The 22214-nt window shown below is 37.0% G+C and overlaps 1 protein-coding gene across 3 annotated transcripts in view; it reads left to right on the top strand.

Annotated features, from left to right (window-relative positions):
- Nucleotides 1-22214, top strand: part of RASA2 (RAS p21 protein activator 2) — a 51354-nt gene that overhangs the window by 15585 nt on the left and 13555 nt on the right. For all 3 annotated transcript variants that reach the window (XM_055723989.1, XM_055723987.1, XM_055723988.1), the window contains exons 5-11: nucleotides 4380-4456; nucleotides 13071-13154; nucleotides 14996-15068; nucleotides 16298-16374; nucleotides 17387-17485; nucleotides 19650-19806; nucleotides 20973-21121. In XM_055723989.1, coding sequence (XP_055579964.1) covers nucleotides 4380-4456; nucleotides 13071-13154; nucleotides 14996-15068; nucleotides 16298-16374; nucleotides 17387-17485; nucleotides 19650-19806; nucleotides 20973-21121 — 716 coding nt within the window. The remainder of the gene's footprint in view (nucleotides 1-4379; nucleotides 4457-13070; nucleotides 13155-14995; nucleotides 15069-16297; nucleotides 16375-17386; nucleotides 17486-19649; nucleotides 19807-20972; nucleotides 21122-22214) is intronic.

The following is a 22214-nucleotide window of genomic DNA, read 5'->3' on the forward strand; positions in this document are numbered from 1 at the left end:
GTCTTTACTAATAAGCATTTTTTTCTTTACAATTCATCAGTTCTTATAGCCTGTAGGGGAAATTCTCAGCTCTACCTTTGTAGGACAAATTAAAGTATTACTGGAAGACATTTGAGTTCATCAGTAAATTTGGTAGTTCCTAGAGGGCCTTAAAAGTCCATTAAATGTAACATTTTTGTCTTTTGTGGAATTACCAAGAATTATACTTGCCAGTTCCTACAAACCAAAACTGAACTGGGGCAGTGGGGAAATAAACAGAAAAGTCATTTTTTTAAAACCACCTTACTTTAATAAATTTAGGACTTCTCTAGGGTCACAATCCACTGCTCATACAGAAGCTGTAGACCAGTCATTTTTGGTTCTGATTCTATGGCTCTCTACAAACAGGTAACCTGAAGTGGAGGTGATTAAAAGTTAGGCAGAGTAAAAGCAGCATGTGCTTGAGTTAATGTGAATGAAAGAAGGGTGATGGATATTTTCTTTCAAGTGTATATGGGAGGAGAGTGGCCTCTCCCCAGCCACTGACAGTGTGTTTAAAAAAAACAAAACAAACAAACAACAAAACAACAACAACCAAAAAAACCAAACCAAACCCCAAAACTTTGGTTTTTGGAAAGCATTTGCTTTATGTTTAGATCTTAGCTGGGTTTTTTGTTTTGCTGCTGGTTACAATATTATGAATGGATAATAATTTTGTTTCTTAAAACTTTTCCCTTTCTCCTGTAGTTCTTGAAAAGCGTACAGGAATGTGGGAATACTAAGCAAATATATATGAAGTAGCATTTGAAGAGTTGAGTGGAACAGACCATGTTTAACTGCAGCTGGTGCGAGCTTGTTACATTTATGTAGAAAAATCTTCACATTTTCTAGAATACAGATAGCCTCAGCATGCTAGTAAAATTGTTAGGATTGCTTGCCTCCCCCCTTTTTCTTTCTTCTTAAATCTTCACTTACGTGGTTTGAAACAAGGTCATAATTGTTAAATGTGTCCTTGATCTTTGTTATTTGTAGCAAGAAACATTTTGTAGTGTCCTGATCTATGCTTGTGAAATACATTGATAAAGTCAAAAACTTTTACACACAAGGTTTTTGACAGTAACTTTAACACTCACTGTTCCCTTCCTTAAAATTGATAGGATTTATCATTGAAATAATGTACTCCTAATAGATTTTCCAGATATTCATGTAGAGTGTACAAATTCAGAAAAAAATGGAGATGGAGCCTCAAGCCACCTTGTAGATTCTTAGTGGCTCAGATCTCCAACCCTAGGAAAGAAGAAAGGTCTAGGTAAAGTAAACCTCACAGCATTATTGGAATTGAATGCATATACCATGGAACTGTTGGCCATCCCATAGTGATATGAGCTCAGTCTGGTAGGCAGTAAGACGTAGTACGCTTCAGAAATATGATGCATGTTTGCTCTAATGTAGAATGGGAAAGCTGGAAAAAAGCTGATGGATGCTGATAGAACCTGTATCTGTTATGTAGAGACTTTCTTTGTAGTAAGCACGCAATTAACAATTCAGGTGGTGGGAATATTTTGTAAATTTGGGGAGTATTGCAGAGTTTTACTTTCCATATGCTGCAAGGACTTCAGTTTACCAAAGATGGTTCTGAGTGGATAACCTGGGTTATTTTGGTGTTTTGGTTAAAGTTCTCTAACTTTGGCTTAGGTTTTTTTTCCTTCTACTTAGATGTTAACATAGTGTGTATTGCATAAAGATGATTCTTACAAATCCAATAGTTCAGTTGCAACATTTGTTGCAATGAGTTAGGGGAAGTGGAAGGAAGAGGGCAGAGTTCAAGAGAAATACTTTAATCTAGAGTTTCTGATGTTGGGAGAGGAGCTGGAAAATAGCTGTTAGCATTTCTAGCTCTGTTTAAACCCCACCACCACCCTCAATACCTTCCTCAAGTGTAGGCTATGCTTCAGATGAAAGAATACTCGAATTTAAAGGAGAGAAGTTTTTATGAAGAAAACTGTCAAAAGTAACTTTGTGGTACAATTAGTAGTGTGATTCTGGTGAGCACAGTATATGAGCACCTGTTGGCATAAGTATTTATAAGACAGTTGCAAGCCCAGTTTCCACTTAAGAGCTTTACTAAACTAGAAAACTTGCATTTATTATAAGTACTTGTAACATTTCATTGTGTAGAAAAGATTAAAATATTGGAGCTGTGAGTTATACAGTGTTAAAATGCAGACCAGTTCTTAAAAACAAAACTAACTAAATTGTTTCTGTAGTTCAGAAGTTTAGGTTGGCGATTTGGATGCTCTTGTTTTGGCTCCTCTGTTACTATGTGAATCTTCACCATGTGATCAACCGCTCCATCTTCCTCTATTCAGTTACCTGAAAATTGTTAATCCATTTGTAAATTGGTTAAAATGGTACCTACCTGCCTTTGAACAAACCTGAGATCTACAGATGAAAAGTCTGTTCATATGAAGTGTGTTGCTTGCTTATTCTATAAGAATGGCTGATTTCTCTTCATGTTCTGAACTAAAACCAATCTCTAAAACCGCATTTAAAACCTGGTTGCACATAATGTCAAAAGCTCTGATATAGATCTGTGGATCAGCCACTTCAGGCAACCATTGCACTGCTCTCAACAAACAAAACAACAAAAATGTACCCAAAACTCTCCATACATGCCAGGGAAGTACTTTCTTAGAGTCATGTTACTGTAGCCATCATGATGCTGAGTTTTGAACAAACTACATCTACAGATACTTCCCAGGAGCAGTAGATTTGTTGTTTTACTCCTACTGATCAGTGTTGAACACATGATGTATGTTTGGTTTTGGGATTTTTTTTTAAAGCAAAAGGAAGATGTTTAGGCCATTCACAAGATCTGCCTCCTACAACTAGTTAAGTGAGCTATTACAAATAGATATTACTAAGATGGTTGTTTCATTTGTCACTCAAAAACTGCCTTGTAAGGCTCTGGGCTTGCTTCTCAGTATTCTGTTTTTATCCTGTAAATCTATTTATGTAATTGAGTTTCTCTGCTTGACAAATATTTTCTTAATGTACCTGCGTTTCAATCCATGTGGTAAGTTAGCAAAACACTTGGCAGGCATCCCGAAGTAGTTACATTTAAAACTTCCTTATAGAAGAACTTCATTTCTCCTCCCATGTGACGTACAGAGAGAGAAACACAGCCCTTGCCCCAGGGGATTTACAATAAAAACATTTCAGTTTTATGTCAAAACATAAGTGCTGTAGAAATGTGTGCAAGGTCAGCTAAGGGTTTAACTTCCATTTTAGTATTGTACAGCAAAACTGCAGTTCAGATTGCAGCTTGCTTTCTTTGCCACACTTAAAAATTCTCTTCCAGGTCCCTTCCCAAAGAATCATAACTGTGGACAAACCAGTGTCATCTGATGTTCCATTTTTCAAATGGACAGATTCCAAGAATACTAAGAACGTGGTTTAGAGGCAAGACACTGTCAGTGCGTGGATATCTTAGAGGCGAAAGCCAGCATGAATAGTCAGGCATTGAAAGGAGTAGCAGTGTTGTTTAGGCACTAGATGTTTGGAGTGAGGTGGTTGTACCAAATTTTGGTCCTCCCAAGAAAGTTGCATGTCATGGTTTGGAGCTTCTGGAGCCTTTTATTGTGAGAGTTAAGTAGGTTGGCTCTTGCTGGGTTCTGAAGTTAATCCACACTTTGCCATCATTTATGGATTTTTTTTCTTAACACATCTTACCATGTCAGAAAAAGACAAGGAGGAAGCCCGGTTTGGCAGATATTGCCACCTTTTCAGGTTGTGTTTACTGTTCCAACAGTATACGGGCAGACACTCGTGAGGTAGTTGAAAGCTGTACTGGGATGCATAATATATTGCTAAGTCATCTTCAGTGTGGTGTGATGGACAGGATTTCACAGTGGGATATTAAATGTTGCTGGTTAGGCTACTGCATACTATTCTACTTCTCTAAATATGCCAAACTGCCTTCAGAGTCCCAGGTAATTTTAGAACTTTCTCCTGAAATGCTCATAAATTCATTGTCTGTTTCTTCAAGGTTTTGTCCCATGCTTAGGACAAAAATGCTGAGAGGGACTTTTGCTCTTGGTACTTCCTCATTCTGAAAAGAATATTTTTTATGTGTGTGTTAAATCTGTGGAGACTTAACCAATTCATGTGCTGTCTGCAGTTGAGGATCATGGTTCTCTCTTAACATTTTTTCTGGAAGTTCAAATGCATTCATCCTACTGTAATTGCAAGATACGTGCTTTAGATATTTGGTTGAAGTGGATATATTGGAATTACCTTAAATAGCTTCTAATTTTAAACTATATTGTTGTTCTAATTGCTACTTCTAAAGTAAAGGCTTTTAAAAATGTTTTTTTCTCTTTTTTTTTTCTTTTTTCCAGGGAAAAGTTCACCTTGAATTAAAACTGAACGAACTGATAACAGATAATGGGTCTGTGTGCCAGCAACTAGTAGTACAGTAAGAAATTACATTAATCCTTGAATCCTTGAATACTTAGTTGTTTGTTAGACCATTAAGTAATTTGTCTCTCAATACGAAATGTCTGCACATCCTGGTACCAATAATATTTTTTGGTTTTATATGACTTTCCTTGGGGCCTGCCTTGCTGAGGGTATGGCTTGGGGAACTCTGCAGAAGTTTTTCACAACTGCTTATCTCTGCTCCCAAAGCAGTCACTTTTATTAGGACTCAGCATGGCTATCTGGTATCATTAGTTCAGTGTCTTGTAATTCCATTTGAGTTGGGTCTGGTGAGGAACCTAGGAAAGCTCACTGCAGCCTGACAGCCACAAACTTGCAGTACTGCTGAGACTGACAGAATTGAGTTGCTGGTGGGTGTTGGAAATGGTGTGAAACTTTTTCAGTAATAATATTTTGGTTTGGTATATGAAAATCCACTTCTAGTTTTGCTTCAGAATTACTTTCTCATGGTTAACCATGATAAGGACTGTTTATAGAAAAACAAAGTTCAGGGGTTGCTGTTCTGAAGCAGCATAACTGCCACATTTCAGTAAAACTTCTTAGCAGCAACTTAATGAATTTTTATTACCGAGACAGTTTTGACTCCAAAGTATAAAGACATTACAGTATGTCAAATAGCCTCATAGAAAGAGTAAGTGTTTACTATATGTTAATTAAAACCCAACAAATTTCACCAATGTTAAGGAAAAAGCACAGCATGAGGCATGTTGGAAGATACTAACCAGTTTGTACCGTTGTGTTGTTGCTCTTAGAGCTGTGTTTAATAATATCCCTATGTGATGGCTTTGGGAGTCTGAGCGTACAGGTTACATGCATTAGTCACAGAAGACCAAAGTTCAGTATGTATTGGTAGTTATGTTTCTTTTTATTCCTTACTAAGCAATGCATTTAAGGCCAGAAATTGAGAAGAAGCTAATGCAAAAAGAGATACACAAAAATGTTTTGACTCTCTCAAAAAGTTTGTCTGATAAGGACATACTAGAAGATATGGGTCTTCCTAGAAACTAATCCTATCCTTTGGAAGAAGCCCAACAGCCTTTCATGTTACCTGTCTCTGGGAGACTGTTTGCTTTCATTGAAGAGACCAGTAGAAACCAGTGACTTGCAGAGACTCACTCAGTGAGATTGATGGCATTCTCTTGTGACTTCTTTACATTCTCAACATGAGTAAGTTTCAGGAGAACAAGCCAGCCTTACTGCAGTTTTTTAATTGTAGTGCTTCAGAAAGAAGTAAAGATTTTTCTGCGCTTGTCTCTTAATGGGTTATGGGATAGGAAACGTGAAGAAAAGGGTACAGACAAGGGGGTTATAAAGACTAAGAGAAAATTAAGATTAAAACCTCAAAGGGTAGTAAGTCTTTGTTTTGCTTTTCAGCGTTGTTCATGAACATATTTGAGTGAGGGTTTTTTGTGCTGTTTGGGTTGATTTTTAACTTCTCTGAGAATTTAGCATGAAAGAATGGGTTGTATTGTGAAACTGAGGGGAGGAAATGGTGTGTGGTCTTCCGTTTGTCTTGGCGACTTCATGTTCAGCTCAGCCTCAGGGAGGAGGGGGAGACCATTACAATCTGTCGATTTTGCTAATGTGATTTTCATTATGAAGTTTATAATACATTCTTAGTCGGCTATCTAACCACGGTGAGTAGTTTAGTTGGAACAAGACCTGGTAAAATAATCTCTTTGCTTTTTTGTTACTTGATATGAAAAGGGAAGCTAGTTCTGTGATAGAACTAAGCCAGTGAAACCGGTAATGGTTTAGTGGCTATTGTAGGTTGATAGTTCAGGTAAGATAGGAAAACTTGCTGTACATCAATGTATATTTATAACTTAAAGATAATTCTGAATGTGTTGCTGTTGGTATAGTGGATGGCAGCTTGGTTAATTGGGGGTCTGGCTGCTCTTACTTTTCCATTCCTCCTGCAGTGCAAGGCAGAACTAGAATAGCTTTTTCCCTGTGGACTATTCACCGCCAAAAGCTGGCTGGAACTTTATGACTTGGTTTTTTATTTCCACCTTAACTTTCTGATACATGTCATTTTTTAAAATACTTTATATATCCATGCACTTTAGTGTGAGTTAATTTTTTTTTTTATTTTTAAAACGTGTTCGGATTTTTCATATGATGAAGAAAGGTTGCTTTAGAAAGTTAACTGTTGCAGATGGCAGTTTTGAGTAGGAAGTGGTTTACTCACTGTGCGCTCTCTTAGGATCTCTGTGACGGAGATAAATGATCAAAAGGAAGCCAGGGTTCTCGCGTGGTTGCTGTACTTACCCACTCACTGACATGTGGGCGAGCTTTGTGTGTTAAACACTGCCGTATTACATCAATGCTTTGGTCTTCATCTGAGATTATGAAATGCACTGGAGTTCCTTAAACTAAAAATGTTTAGTAGTATTTTATCACACATGCTGATAGACCTATATTAATTGGTTAAATATATTTCTGGATGTACATGTGAGTATAAGAACTGGGAAATCTCACTGGATAATTACAGAAATGGATGTAAGGGCATTTTTGAGACCCCTTTGATCTTAAATCATGAGGAACTTATAGAAAATTTATGTGAGGTCCTTTAATAGAAAATGTAAATAGAAATTAATAGATAATTAATAAATAGAAAATTAATAGAAATGTAAACTTTGAAAGTCTTTTTTTGTAAATTTCTAAGGACGATTAGCAAGTGATGCACTTACTGCTGTGTTTTATCAGTCGCCAGGCCCTGAGCAGTCATCGTATTATTAGTAACTCCTCTAACAAAGCTGAAAAATAGGAAGTAGCAGAGCTGTGATTGAGTAAAAAAAGACAAAGAGTGGGCATATATGTACATTTCTGTCCCTGCCTCTTGAACCAAAACTGAAAGTGCTGGCTAAAGGAAAAAAGTGTGGAAAAATTAATTCTTAAAATACAGGCTACGATAACGAGCTGTAGTTTGCTTCATGCCCAAATTAATGGTGTCTCAAAGTAACGAGACAGGGAAGCTTCTAAACTTTTGCCAGTTAAATTTTTTGTAGAGTAAGAGAATTCTAGATCCTTGTGTTGCATTCTGTGCATAAGTTCTACAAAGATGAAAAATAATAGCTATAATGTCCACAACACAAGATTAAAAATAATGTTAGGCACACAACAGCAAGTAGTTCAAGGGCTGTGATTCTGAGCATTATCTGGAGTCCCCCGTTACCTTTTTGTTTGTGGCTGAACCAAAGCAATAGGATTAGACTTGACTAGGGGATGGATTCATATTATTTTGGTTTTGTAGACATGGTTGTAGAAGCATTTTTTTTGCTAGTCTTCTAAATAGGTTTTATGATGAGGATTGATTTGAAAACTGAAGGCAAATCCAATAGGAAGCAATTTTTGTAAGTTAAGGGTTGGGACGATAGAGAGCTGATGATGGTGTTAGCCTCTTACAGCTGATGTGGGAGAGAGGAAGGCGTCATTTCTCATGCGGGTACACATAGTAAAACCAACTTTTCCAAACAAGAAGTTGTTGGGAAAAGAACACAGGATTTTTTTTAATTATTTTTTTTTTTAGAAGGAGAAGTGTTGTTGCATGTGACAACAGGACAGTCAGTTGTTGTATAATGAAACCAGGAGTGTTTCTTTTTGTCCTCTATTCCCCTGCTCGTCCCCTTCTGGATTTGTTTTTAATAATTTTTATTTATTTCAATGTTATTAGGGCTGTGTTCCCCAAGCTTATGCAAGGGAAGTGAGCTTGGTGAAGGATAAATAGTAATATATTGCAAACTTTGTATCAGCAAAGCTTTGGACAACAGTAAAAAAAAAAACAACAAAAAAAACCCCCAAAAACCCCAAACCAACCCTCACTTTTTAAAAAACTGGAGGTTTCCTTCTTTTGCTCAAGTCAACAAAACATGGTCATGTACAAGATACACCACAACTGACTGATCTGGTGTTATTTGATGGGGGGGTGGGGGGGTGGGGGGTGGTGGCTAATTGTCTTAAGGTGGGACTTTCTGAAGCCAGCTAGGGCTTTCAGTTTTTATAGAGTTGTAAAAACATGATACTAAATTTTTTTTTTCCCTGGAGAAAGTAAAATTAAGGCTTGTAATTGCTTCTCTTATATCAATGAAGCCCTTACACCTTTTTTGAAATACAAGCGTAAAGTTAAGCTTCCTTTGGTGAAGGGCTATCTTGGAGATCACTTACAGTGGGCTAAGCCCTGATTTTTGCATTAATTAGAAACGTGCTGTTACATTTCATGCAGATATGCTCACAGACCATTTCTGAATTAAAATTTTGTTTTGTCTTCAGTACTAGCTGTTTCCTGTTCTGAAATGAACATGTGTGAATGAGGAGGGGAAAAAGATAATGCAATAGATTAACTGCTGACTCAATGTGGGCTCTTTTTTTTTGTTTGTTTTTGTTTTTTTTTTAAAAAAACCCACAATGGCATGTATAATAGCACATTTCAAAAATACATGGTTGCAGTTCTTTTTTCTGGGAGTCTGTAAAAACAAGTTTGCGTGACCGTTGTTTGCATGTTTGCTGCTGATGAAACAGATAGTTGAATGGTTTCTTGCCAAATTAGGCTACTGGGTGGTAGTACTTGCCTTCTCTGTATTTAACATGACTTCATCTCTGAAGTAAACACTTTTACGTATTTAGAATGTGAATACTTGAAAGTACAGAAGTGGCTTATTACAGCTAGATTTTGCTTTTTTCCCCTCTTTTCTATATAAATTATACACTGTACTGTCTTAGATTGACCTGACAGTTTGTTACTGTCCTGTTGATACTTTATCTGCTTGTATGAAGTAGTTCCAAAGAACGTAATTTTTATGAAGTGTACCAATCCTGATGGCTGCGGCTGTTTATTTAGTTTCTGCACTTGGAGGACATTCAGTTGATTTGAATTGTGGCGGTAGAGTCCCTCAGTCATTGAGGGGGTTTATTGTGGGCTATATCTTTTTAAGGATTTATTCCCATCTTATTAACTGAATATGTGCCAGTTGTATCTGAAAGGCTCATATTTCCTGTGTGAAACTCCTCTTGCAGAACAAACTACAGATGTGAAACAAGAGTTAATGTAAACTGAAAGATCTCTTACACTGTACATCTACTGCTTAGACTTTATGTAAAGATGTAGTAGTTTAAAATGTGAAATAAAAGGCTTTTAAGTTCCCGCCAGCTTCAAACTCTATTTATTTATGCCTTTTTAATGAAAATTACTCGTGCTAGCCTAGAGAGGTGAAACCAGATGTCAAAGTTGAAATGTTTACCATATGGTGGAAATCTATTTTGACAACCCAAATTAATATGAATATATGCTTAGTGTTGTTTTCTGGGTTTTTTGACTGGTCAAAGTGTTGGTGGCCAGTGTTTGTTTTTTCCTGTTGTAGAAGGCTGCAGTCCTAGCACTTTGCCTGATCCTTAGGGAAAGGGAAGTATTCCTGTGAGACTTGCTAGCAGGTAAACTTGTTGGGGTTGTGCTTTTCCACTTCCGTGAAGTCAACTCTAATGGAGCCAATTCAAACATCTTCAAAAAATTTTGAATGTGTTTACTAGAGACTATTTGTTTAGTACCTTAAAACTGCCTGCAGTAATTCAGTCTTGGGTATTCAGTCCCTGGGGAGTAACAATCCAGTTTGATAGCACTGAGTTGATTTAATGGCTTCCTGCCCTTAATGGCTACTTGCCTTGCATGGCCTTTGGAGCTTGTGAGGTGATCTGCCTGACTAGGCTAGTGCAGGTTGCCAAACTGACTGAAAACTGGCTCAAAACCTAAATAGTTTTCTGTAAGGTTACAAATAGAATCACCATAGGTGATAGATGCAAGGCAGGAGCGTAAGAGGAGGAGGAGGATCCACCATTTTGGTGCAGTTCAGTTGATTCATCTGTGCTGCCAAATAATGTCTAAAGCAGACTCCAGGCAGTAACTGGAGAGTTAAGGAATAGTTATGACTGGCAAGCTTAGAGTGAGAGATGGAAAGGGAGGAGGTGAGATAAATTTGGAACAAATTCTTGAGTCGTCTGGGTCTGAAAAGGAAAGATTTGGGACTTTCAGGAGTTGATGGTCAGGGGCACTCTGGTGTATTGTTTGCTTTTTTGAGATGTTGGAACAGGGTAGGCTGGCTGAGCTAGGTACACCTTACGTGCTGACAACAGGACGGGGACTTGGGCAGGAGATGAAAAGGGAATTCTGGAGCTGCCTACACAGGGAGGCAGAGTGGTGCATGAAATAAGCTTGAAGTGACAGATATGTCTGATGAATCCAGAGATTCTAGTGCTCCTGCAGGGCTGTTTAGTTGTCAGTAAAATGTTTTTCAACTTTAAGGAAATCACAAACAAGCCTTCCTTTTGGTTTGTGTACCTTTTGGTCAAGCTGGGAAAAGATGGGGGAGGCCAGAACAAGCTGTTTCTGTAACCAGAACTAGGGCATTGTGATGAGTTTTTGTTGTGGTGGTAATATACATTTTCCTGAAGGATCGTTATGTCAAGTATGCAGGTTATTCATACAGTGATCAGGAAAGGGGTGAGAAACTTTGTATATATGGAGAGGAACTACTTTCTGTAGGACTTGGATCTGTTTGCTGGAGAAATCCAGGAGCTTGGTGAGCTTGATACAGGCTGTAGGAAGAGGAATTGTGTTGTTCTTTGCAGAATAGTTGAATTATATGCAGATAAGTTTAACTGGATCCATGTGCTACAAATTTTCTATGAGATTCAAGCTGAGGCTAACCTACAGGTACACTCAAGTCACACCTGACACCAAAAACCTCGGAGCTGCAAAGACACTGTTAAGTGCTACAAAATGCCTGATACTCTGACAGAATCAGATTCTAGCTGTCTCAAGTCAGATACCCCAGAATGACTGAAAAGTCTAGACAGTTTAATTTTGTCACCACTCTGTCACGTGTGTGTTGGAGGAGGAATCAATTAATGCTTATGAAACAACTGAATGTTTCAAGGACCCATTTAAAGGGTGGGTTTGAAATCACTGTAAAGCTCATTGTGATTCAAAAATTATTGAAATGCTGAAGGCCACGTGTTTGAAAACGGGAAGAAAAATAACAAATGATTGTGCAGTGGTTCAGCACTAAATGTTCCCTGAACTGGCTAAGACAAAGGGACTTTTCGGGGGGGAAATACCATCTGGTTTATAATTGAGCATACTCCAAGGAGGGTGGAGTTCTGAGCAGCACAGGAGTGTTACTGTCTGTTGTTTTCCTGCTTGTGTTTGAGTTTGCAACTCCTGTTATTCTTTAACATTTTTTTTCTACTGTACAGAAAGCATTTGCTTAACAACAGTGTGTAGCTACTGTTGCTGCTATGTGACACAATCTGTGCAACCTAATATTCCACATTATAGTATTAGAACATTTACTTGATTATTTATGTGAACTTAGAGCAGAAAAGTGTATTTTCTCCTTAAGTTATGGAGGTTTTGGATTTTATTCAAACTGCCTAATTATAGCAACGAAAACTTACGTGCATTAATTTAGTTAAATTCCTGTGATAGGTTATTTAAAAGTAGATTATTTTAAAGAACGGGAATATAAGATTTGAATCTCATTTGTGTCTTATGAAAATTTGTAATCTGCTGAATGTTTCTGGAATTAATAAATACTACAGTGTGCATAGCCACATCAGAGCATAATTTTGCTAGAAAGTTTAGTTCGTGCTGTAAATTTACAAACTGTTTTGCTTTACTTTTATGTATTTCTAGTTAATGCTCATATGTGGGCAGCGTCTGAAGGTTAGTCAGCTTGCTGAGCCAGCTCTGTTCCTAGTAGTGTTGCTGCAGCAGTGATTCAGAAAGATTCGGAAAAGGTCCAGAAAACGTGCCTGCCCCCATGATCATTATTTCCTAACCAGCCTGTCCCTTTTGCATCAGGATTGGTGAACAGTGTGCCTATATACCTGTTAAACACCACCTTACAACTTACTGTAGGAATTATGGAAGAAAACAGTATTTTTAAAAGGGCTGTTTAACCCTGATTGTGCACTGTTGTGAAAAAAGAAGTTTGAAAATAAACTTTAAACACAACTTCCAAGGTAAACTGATGCTAGGACTATATGCTAAGAGGTTTGGATGCTTATTTTAAATAATATTTCAGGATATGACTTTGCTTTTCTCAGCCTACTCAACTCAGAATGTAGTTTAGCCAAAACAAAATATTTGAGCCCATTTTAACGCCTTCCAAATGTAGTTGCTGCCATGTGGATGAGGCCAAATAGCTTTTTGTGGGCCTTGAGAAATCAAATTTATAAGTTAATGAAGTCTGCAGTTTATCGTAACATGGCAGGTCATTCTGCTCTTACAAAATAAGATTTTACTGTGTGTGTGTGATACTGGAATATCTTTTATTGAAGCACTTCCAAGAATTTTGTTCTCGCTGAGCCCCCCAGGTCTGGCTGTATGCTTGACTACTACCTTGTATACCATCCAGAGATCTGTAGTTATGATCTAGTTCATGTACATATACTATGTTGGATCAATATATATATCAGTGTGTAATACAGCAGGACTTAAAGAAACTTTTAAAAAAGAAAGGATGGTTTGGGGGTTATTTTTTTTTAAAGCCAAAGATAATTGCTTCACTGATCTACTGATTGTCTTTTCTTCGTAGCATAAAGGAATGCCATGGGTTGCCTCTTATAAATGGACAGAATTGTGATCCTTATGCAACAGTGTCTCTTGTGGGGCCTTCCAGGTAACATTTTAGTATGAAATTAATTAATTCAAAATACTGTGATCTTAAACTGGAAAAGTCAGTCATAGGTTTTAAGCAAAATCTTTAGAATAATCTTAAAATGCTTTCTGTGCACATCGTATCTTTCATTGTTCCTGTACTCTCCCCTTCCTTAACATACTTTCAAGATTGTGAAGGTGTTTGGTCTGTCTGAACGACCTGCACTAGTCAAGAACCACTTGTCACTCAGTTCTTTCTTTGTTCTCAGGTTTTGTGCTGGACTCTTGATACCTGCACTGCACTTCCTGTTCATTTTTGTAAAATTCCCACATGGGATGATACAGTCAATTGCTCACTCGCCTTCCTCTGTTCCATGTTTTTATTAATGCATAAGCTTCATTACACTAAATATTCAGCAGTTGGGAGGAAGCAAGAGGGTAGAGGCTCTGGTGAAACCATTCTAGTGCCAGCACCTTCAGGATGCTACATTCAAAGTCCACACAGTTTAAATACCTCATTTTTTGGATCAGTAATCCCGAGTAAATGTTGGGATTTTTCATTTAGGAAAAACTCTATATGCCACACATTCACTGTCTGCAGGGTCCTGCCCAACAGCGTCTAAAGCAAGCTAGGTTTCAGTTGTTTATTTTTTGCAACAACAAACCGAAGCCCGTCTGCTTTCTCTGGTACTGAAGAATTGTCACTGTGAGCATAGTACCAGAATGTCTTCTAGCAAACTTGCATGTTTTAAAGACCTCAGAATTATTGTCCCTGAGTAAGCTCTGAGTGAATGGGGCATTTTTTCATTCTTGGTAATACATGATCACATTTTTTTAGGTTTGTGTTGCACTTTCTGGTGGGTGTTTTTTGTTTTGTTTTGATGGGTTGGAATTTTTGAAGAGGACTAGGGGGATTTGGCCATTATATCTAGAAGTCATGGTGCTGATTGCCAAAGAAGGTAAATTGAGATATAATTTCTGTTTCAGATCTGTAATACAGATGGAACTGGGTGAATGTTGGTCTGACAAAATATCAGCCCTGTTATTATGGGAATATATGTGCAAATCTGACCGAAGTTCCTGGTTAAGACTTTCCGATCTTATGCGTGTGGCTCATGTGCCATGACTGGAATATTTATATGGCCAGTGCCTGAAAAACAGTTAGTTGATGTCTAGGACACTTTTTCTTCTCCCTCATCTCTTTTCCCCCCATGTCTTATGTTTGTTTCTTTTAGAAAGTGTTTCTATAGCCCGTAATTAACTAAATAAGACTGTATTCTTTTATAAAATGGGAAAAATTTATAAAAATAAAAACAAATTATCTATATAAAACACAAGGGAGTGGGGAGCAATTGTTTTGTTTGACCCTATGCTGTTTAGCATCTAGTAGTAGCAGCGATTGTTTCCAAAGAAAATATTCAGTGGCTTGGTGTAAGCCTCTGTCTATAACAAAGTAGTGGGTACTTGCCCAACAAAAGAGGGTGGGAAAAGTTGAACAAGGTGAGGAAAACTCTGCTTGTAAATTGCAAGCAGTGGTAAAGAAATTGTCACAGACTTACTTTTGAAATGCTTTAGAAATTGTTGATAAGTTTTACTTGATATGAGTAAGTTATACTCGTTTGTGAAATGAAGTAGAAACTTTGAGCTGGACAGATGCGTGACTACCTTGGAATTTTAACTCGTCAAACCATTTTGTGAAGATGAACTTATTTTATTTGAAAATTTTCTTCATTGCTCAAATTGGTCTCTAAAATGACAAAAAATGTTTTAACTTAAATGCATGGGTCCTTCTTGACAATAGAATGTCTTTATAATTGTGTGTTTTAAGTTGTCTATGGTAAAAATTTTACCACATTGGAACAGGAATGACCAAAAGAAGACCAAAGTAAAGAAGAAAACAAGCAATCCGCAGTTTAACGAAAAATTTTATTTTGAGGTAACTTTTTGTGTAGTATTCTGCCTGTTAATCTATTTTATGCAACCCTTCAAATATTTTTAAGCAAGCTGCATAGCAGTACCTAACATAGAAAGCTCTTTTCAAGCAAATTGAAGAGCTTTTACTAGCCTCTCAAATGTAAGTGAATGATGTACTTAGATTAATGGGGGCGGCCAGACAATAGCATTCTCCTTCACAAGCATGTATGTGAAGGTAATTTGTTATCTTAAATCATTTTATATAGCATCTGTTGCCATCAGGAGTTCTGAGGGAATTGTAACATACCCTATGGAATTAGATTTAAATATTTTCCTGAACATTGAGCTAACAGCCACCCACCCCACCCCCCAGCTTATTTCTTTAATAAAACAATGTAGTGATAATACCCAGTAAAGGCTAATATTATTATTTTAAAAAGTTAACTTCTTTCGTTATTTAGGATTTTATTTCAGTTCTGCATGAGTTACCCTACAATAACCATATTACAAGTTTGAATTTTCATCTGTTATTTGCAAGTAAGCATACTATACTGTTCAGCTGAGAGCTGGAATTAGTCTATTACATGTGTCTCAAGTGTATTATAATTTTCTGTGTTTATACAGACCCTGGTCCTGTTGCGGGACTTCAGTGAGAAACTGTTCTATACTTAACGTTTAGAGTATCAACATATGGCATGAGTTTCAGTTGACCTGCTCAAGATACTGAGTGTAGTTTCTTAGGAAATAAAGATACTAGGATAAAAAATGTGATCCAAACTGCTCTGGTAACTTTGAGTTATGATTTATTGGAGTTAAACTGAGAATGCAGTCAGTCAAGAAATGAGGAAAATTTAAATAAGAGGTTATAATTGTGGTATAATTAGCGAAAGAAGAGTGGACTTCTTGTTTCCTTAAATATCTCAGAACTAACTTTAATGTTTTCTTGGGGCTCATGCTGAAACCAAATAAATTCTTGTCACTTTCATGTCATACTTCTTGTTTTTTGGTGTTTTTTTTGTAATAGATCTACACTGTAATTCCCTTAGATACTAGCTAGCCCTCATCGGGCTCCACCACGAACCCTTCTTGACCCATTTTTCACCTGCTTTCTGTCAAAGGGCAGTTTGGTGATCTGAACATTTTCCCTTTTAAAAGGAATAGTAATTATTTATCAGTACTAAAGAGGCAGGGTTTTCTTTGTCTTTTGACATCCATAATACAGCAGTAAAAAGTGTGTTAATTTATTTGCAGGTAACCAGGTCCAGCAGTTATACCAAGAAGTCCCAGTTTCAGGTGGAAGAAGAAGATATTGAGAAACTGGAAGTCAGGTAAGTGATGTAGGCTAGAATGTAATTTTATTTTATCATTAATAAACCATAACAGTTTATGATCAAGGCAATAAAAAAAGTTTTATTTTAGTGTAACTCTAGAGAACTACTGATAAGACTCGTAGAAAAGATCCTTCTAACATATAAAATGACTCAAATCTTTAGTGTGTTTCTTACTGAAGATGAGACTTTTTCTTTTAAGTAAATAGTGGTAGAGTGTATCTAGCAGCTTAAACTTGTTTCCTGTGCCTGTGAATGAAGAGATAAGAGGACCTCACATCAATATATATTAGTTTGGGCACAATATTAATAATAGAAAGACAAAAACTCTTGAAGGCTAGCGTGTGTTTCTTAATAGGCATAAGAAAAAGAATGTAGTGGTAAGTTTAAATAACTGTTATAGGAATATCTAAATTAGAATTGTGTATATATTTAGGAAAATAGTCATGCCCCAACAAATCTAGTATTTTATTTTTTTTTGTTCTTCTTAACAACTGCTGTCTGTCAGAAATGTCAGAGGTAAGAAGTAAGAGAAAAAAACCAAGGTGCATGTCTAGAGTCTGTGATCCCTTCTGAGGTTGTAAGCATATGAGCTGCTGTTTTGAAAAACAAGCGCATGTGTTGGTGTGACATTGCAGTGTGTGCCAAATTCTAGCAATTAGATAGGTATATGTAAATATATTGGTTTAAAAGGTCAGTTGAATTACCTGAGAGGAAATGTGCACAGTTCTGTGGGTGGAGACTGCTCAGAATACATATGTTGCCAATAGCACTTTTATTTACTGATGCAAGGTCTGCAAGTCTAACTTTCACTGTTCGTTTCTTTATCTGTTCTTTATGGGTTAATAAGCCACTTGTTTTATTCTTCTTGATTTAATTAGAATGGAGTGAGATTTCTAACATTTTCTGCCTGCATGCATGTGGATTAGTGCTGTAAGGCAGTTATTGTTAACTTGAAGATTTTTATTTCTCTCTGGGAGGAAAGAAAAATAAGCAATTCTCTTATTTTCAGGGTTGACCTATGGAATAATGGAAACCTGGTACAAGACATCTTTCTAGGAGAAATTAAAGTTCCTGTGAAGGTGTTAAGAAATGAATCATTTCAAGCATGGTGAGAATGGTGGCTCAGTGAATTTGCTTCTATCTTGCAGATCTTCTCTTGCAAAAGATATGTTTTAGTCTATCTGTTAAAATATGTCTTCCTGTTCTAGTCTAGGTAAAATGTCTTTCTATAAAGTTTCCCTGCTCAATAAATTAACCTTGCCAGAGGGTACGTTTAGCTCTTTTCTTCCCCCAGTCTGCCCACTCACACGGAATAGTTCATGTGTGCAAGGGGGAAGCGCAGGGAGTGAAGGAAGACTGACTGTGACTCTTAAAGCCAGCTTGCTGGGTTATAGTGATCTGTGTATGCTTTTCAGCCTAACAGGTAAACCTGGAACTCCTCAGAATTGCACCACTTGTAATTAAATTCCTAAGTCAGACTTCCAGAATGACTGGTGAAGAGTTTATTTAAAAGTAATCATTAAATACGGCCTGCCCCCCCCCCCCGCCCCAGGGAGTTTCAGAAAGTATCCTCTGAAACCAGCCCAATGTTATTTCAGGAGAGCAGGCACAGAAGTTTAGAAGTCCCTTCATACCTTACTCTTCCAACTTCAGGAAAGACTGACCTCTGCTTGAAGTGTAACAGCAACCTCCATTCTGAAGTTCTTGCAAGCAGGAGCCAGTCCCTAGCTCCTTTTCTGTCCCAGATGCTTAGCGGCAGAAAGTGATGAGTACAACAGATTCGAATGCCTCAAAGTGTGTAGAATGTTCTGCTTTTAGTGAACCTTTCAGTACAGAGAAAAGAATGAACAAATATTTCACATACCCATGTAGAAAACACACAGGAAGGAAGTGGGTAAATAGGAACTAAATGGAACACAGGTCTTGGCCAGGAGCCATTATGGCTGCGTGCCACATACTCACTACCTCAGGCTCCAGGTGCTTGGAAGTGTTTTAAGCTGAACTCTGATTCTTAGTCTTAGTGTTTGAATGTGATCCTAAACATAAGAAATGTTTATGTCAGTTTTCTTTTACATGGTGCATTGCAGGCACAGGCTTGCTCTGCCAGTGCTGTGAACTGATCAAAAGCTATATGACCATGTCAATATAACAACATGCCTCTGTTAACAGCTTCAAAGAGAAAGGGTAGATTAACATGGACTCATTACCAGTGTATTGTGTTCATAGAGCTTTTTGAATTGACCTGACTCCTGTCTAGTTCACTTGAAGCACCGATAGACAGATTTGTGTCTGCTAATACACTTCGTAGGCATACCTTGTATTGAACATCTTCATATCCAATTATGATCTGCTTATCAAAGACAGTTCTGTGATAAGAAATAACTAATTTTTTTTATACCGTTACTAATTTACAGAAAATGTTTTTGAATACAGCTGAAGTACAGCAGGTAAAAGAGTATCACTAGTATTAAATATTGGGAAAATAAACAGAAGAGTCATGCTGTTAAGCAGAGGGTCTTGTAAATCAGTTTTACTATATATTAGCACGCCAGCCTGGGCAATGCATCTGATAATTAAAAAAAAAAGTCTGATCTTCCGATTGTAGAAGTAAAAATATATATGCGTGTAAAAGAATATTTGAAAATATGATTTCATTTGTTGGGCAAATGTTGAAACTATGCTGTGACACTACTTAAAAGCTTCTAAAATTTTTGTAGGGCTGCGCCTCCTGTTGGAATACAGTTGAACTACAGCAAAAGCCATTGAATTGTTTAATCTATTTTGTATTGAGAGTAGGAAAAAAGCACATTTTTTTTTTCTCACTTAATCTTTTTTTGTTTTTTCCTCATGAATGCAGCCTGTTAAGATTATATAGTTTTACTGGCTTCAGACTAGACCATTTGAATTGATAATGCTAGCTGTTCCATCTGCAACGTCCAACACCCTAAATATAACTTCGGTGAAAAATGAGAAGGTTGAACATAATTTCTAACTTTCCGCTCTCCCAGTTGAGATACAAGAAGTATATCCTATTTCACTGTTCAGAAAAATATGAGGAAATAAATACATGTTTCATTATGTGCTGAAGATGCATCAAATGCTGCTCCTTTTTTTACTTTACTCTCAAGTTTTTTAATATGACTTTTATTGTCAGTTTTCAGACTCGGTTTCTGAATACTGAAGTAATTAAATGCCATACTTTACTTTATTGTAGAATTAGTCAAGTTAAAGAAATGTCATTTAAAACTTTTTAATTGCCCTGTTGCTTTCAGGTACTTACTTCAACCAAGAGAAAATGGAAACAAATCTTCTAAAAGTGATGATTTGGGATCACTTAGATTAAATATCTGTTATACTGAAGACTGTGTGCTTCCATCTGAATACTACACTTCCCTAAGAAACTTGCTGCTAAAATCATCAGATGTTCAGGTACTTCAGTTGAAAATATCTTTTAAAATTAAAACTTAGTGAATTATGCAATTATGTATAAAACAGTATGAATTATGCATAATTCAGAGAATTTTTGTTGTTCCATTGTGCAAATTACTTCTGTCACAGCCAGATGAGCAGCCTGTAGAAAGCATTTACTTCTGCTCCAAACTACCAAGATTTTCTTCTTACTTTAGAAAAACCAGCAGAGATAGTGTGCTGTGTGACTGGAAGAGATAAACTTTCTTCTCGTTGGTTGCCCCAGCTGCTATTGGCCCCCTGAGTATAGTGGTTTTCAGGGGACATTGATCCATTATTGGCCATGAAGGGGCAGATAATCACCTTTACCAAAAATAGTTGCTTCAGAATTGATTTCTAATTCAGCTTCTTCTGAATTGCTTCTGTCTTCCCCAGTGTGTTAATCAACGTGTCTGGATTTCTCACCTGGACATGGTGACAAAGAGGGAAGTGTTGTAGATGGCTACTGTAACCTTGAGATGGGAATCAGATTCTAGTAACCAGGTTTTGTATTCCTAGGTCTTTTATAGCCTTTCTTCGGTGTTGGTGAAGTACCGGCACAGGAGAAGAAGAGTGAAGAGGAAGCAGATTGTGACTAAAATTTTTCCTAGCCCATATTCAGATACTACTTCACTGGAAGTCGGGAAGACCTGACTGTGTAGCTAGTGGCAGTCAGCGGCTGTCTTTGTCACTTAAATGAAATAATATTGTCAGTTGTTTTTTTTTTAATTGGAATTTCCAGCTGTAGAATGGCAACCAACAGAAGTGTGAGAACTGTGTTTTAATGTGCTCTGATTAAATTTCTGAAGTCCTATAAAGATATACGACACTATAGTACAGCAATTGCTTTACTGCCTCTTCCTGGGATATGTGACGAAGCCATAGTGTAGCCCTTTAGGGAGAATGAGAAGCGTGAGTAGATGCTGAGTTTGATTCTCAAATGTCAAGTACAGAGTAGATAGTAGCAATTTTCAGTTAAGTATTTCTGTAGAACAGAAACTTTCAGTTGCCATATTATACAGCAGATATTGAAACTTTCTTCTAAGAAGCTGTATCTGTAGTCTTGTTAGATTTGATCTGTCCTTTACCAAATACATGTAGAACATTTAACTGCTTCGCTGATGATTTCATGTTCTGCTTTCTTACAGCCGATTTCTGCATCTGCTGCCTACATACTGAGTGAAGTTTGTCGAGACAAGTATGATGCTGTTCTGCCTCTTGTACGATTGTTGCTACACCACCATAAGCTAGTTCCATTTGTTGCTGCAGTGGCAGAACTAGATCTGAAGGACACACAGTATGTATTTCATGTTTAGTGATGTCATGCCTTTTAAAATTACTCTAAGAGTTTCGAAGGGCTTCATGATACAATATTAATAAGTGAACATGTTGATTTCTTTCATTATGTAAAACTGACTAAATACATTAATCTTTTAATGCTAGTTCATAAAAACATTCATTAAAATCATATTGAAGCTGGGAGTCAGAGTTAGTGATTGTGTGCTATTTGATAAATTTTCTTATAGCTAGTATACAGCTAAACATAAGAAGCTAGCAGTCTAGAGTTGTGTCTAAGAACATAGTTTTTGTTTCAAAATGTCATAATTTGGCCACGCTTAAAATTTTACTGGTCATTAGATGGGTACTTAATGTTTTTAAAATTCTTGAGAATCTTAGCCTGTTTACTTTAGTATGTGACTTAAATGAGGGGTACTCTTTTCCTGCAAAGATGCCTTGTAAGTATGTGTCCTCCTGCATGCCTTGAAAGTAGCAAGCACAGGAGCTTTTCCAAGTAGCAGCTTATGGCCTGTGAATTTGTAGCCCTGTGGTTAGGAGAAAAATGAAGTAGACCTGAGTAGTGGCCACTGAGGTGCCGAGTCATGTCCTGTGGAGATGTGGAAGGGATTTTGTCACCACAGAGTAGTTCATTTCAAAGCTGACCTACTCGAGATTTAAATAAGTTGAGACAGTTTAATTGTGTAGAAAGAGGTGACGCATGGAAAATAATTCTCTAAACTGTGTTTTAGTACACACATTCCTTTCCATTATAATTGAACTGTAACAAAGAAAGATTAAACTAAATCTCTTTGATTAGAAAGGTTTACTTTGCATAGCTGGCTCTCAGTTTTCTTCAACAGCTATAATGAATTAAAAGCATAACCCTAGATTAAATATGTTTTGGTCAAACTGAGTTTATCAATATAGTGTAGCAGCATGCTATTTATTGTAGCTCTAAGATATTTTTTTTCACCCAGACTGCTGGAGGAAGAATTGTATATTGGTGAGTTACAAGGTTTCATTATTTTGGAATTTCCCAAATTGTTGTTTCTCACATTCAGCACTGGATTATAACTTCCTTTGTCTAAAATTTCTTAGGCTTTTCCGTATGG

The sequence above is a fragment of the Falco cherrug genome, chromosome 11 (assembly GCF_023634085.1).
Source record: "Falco cherrug isolate bFalChe1 chromosome 11, bFalChe1.pri, whole genome shotgun sequence".
Taxonomy (NCBI): Eukaryota; Metazoa; Chordata; class Aves; order Falconiformes; family Falconidae; genus Falco; species Falco cherrug.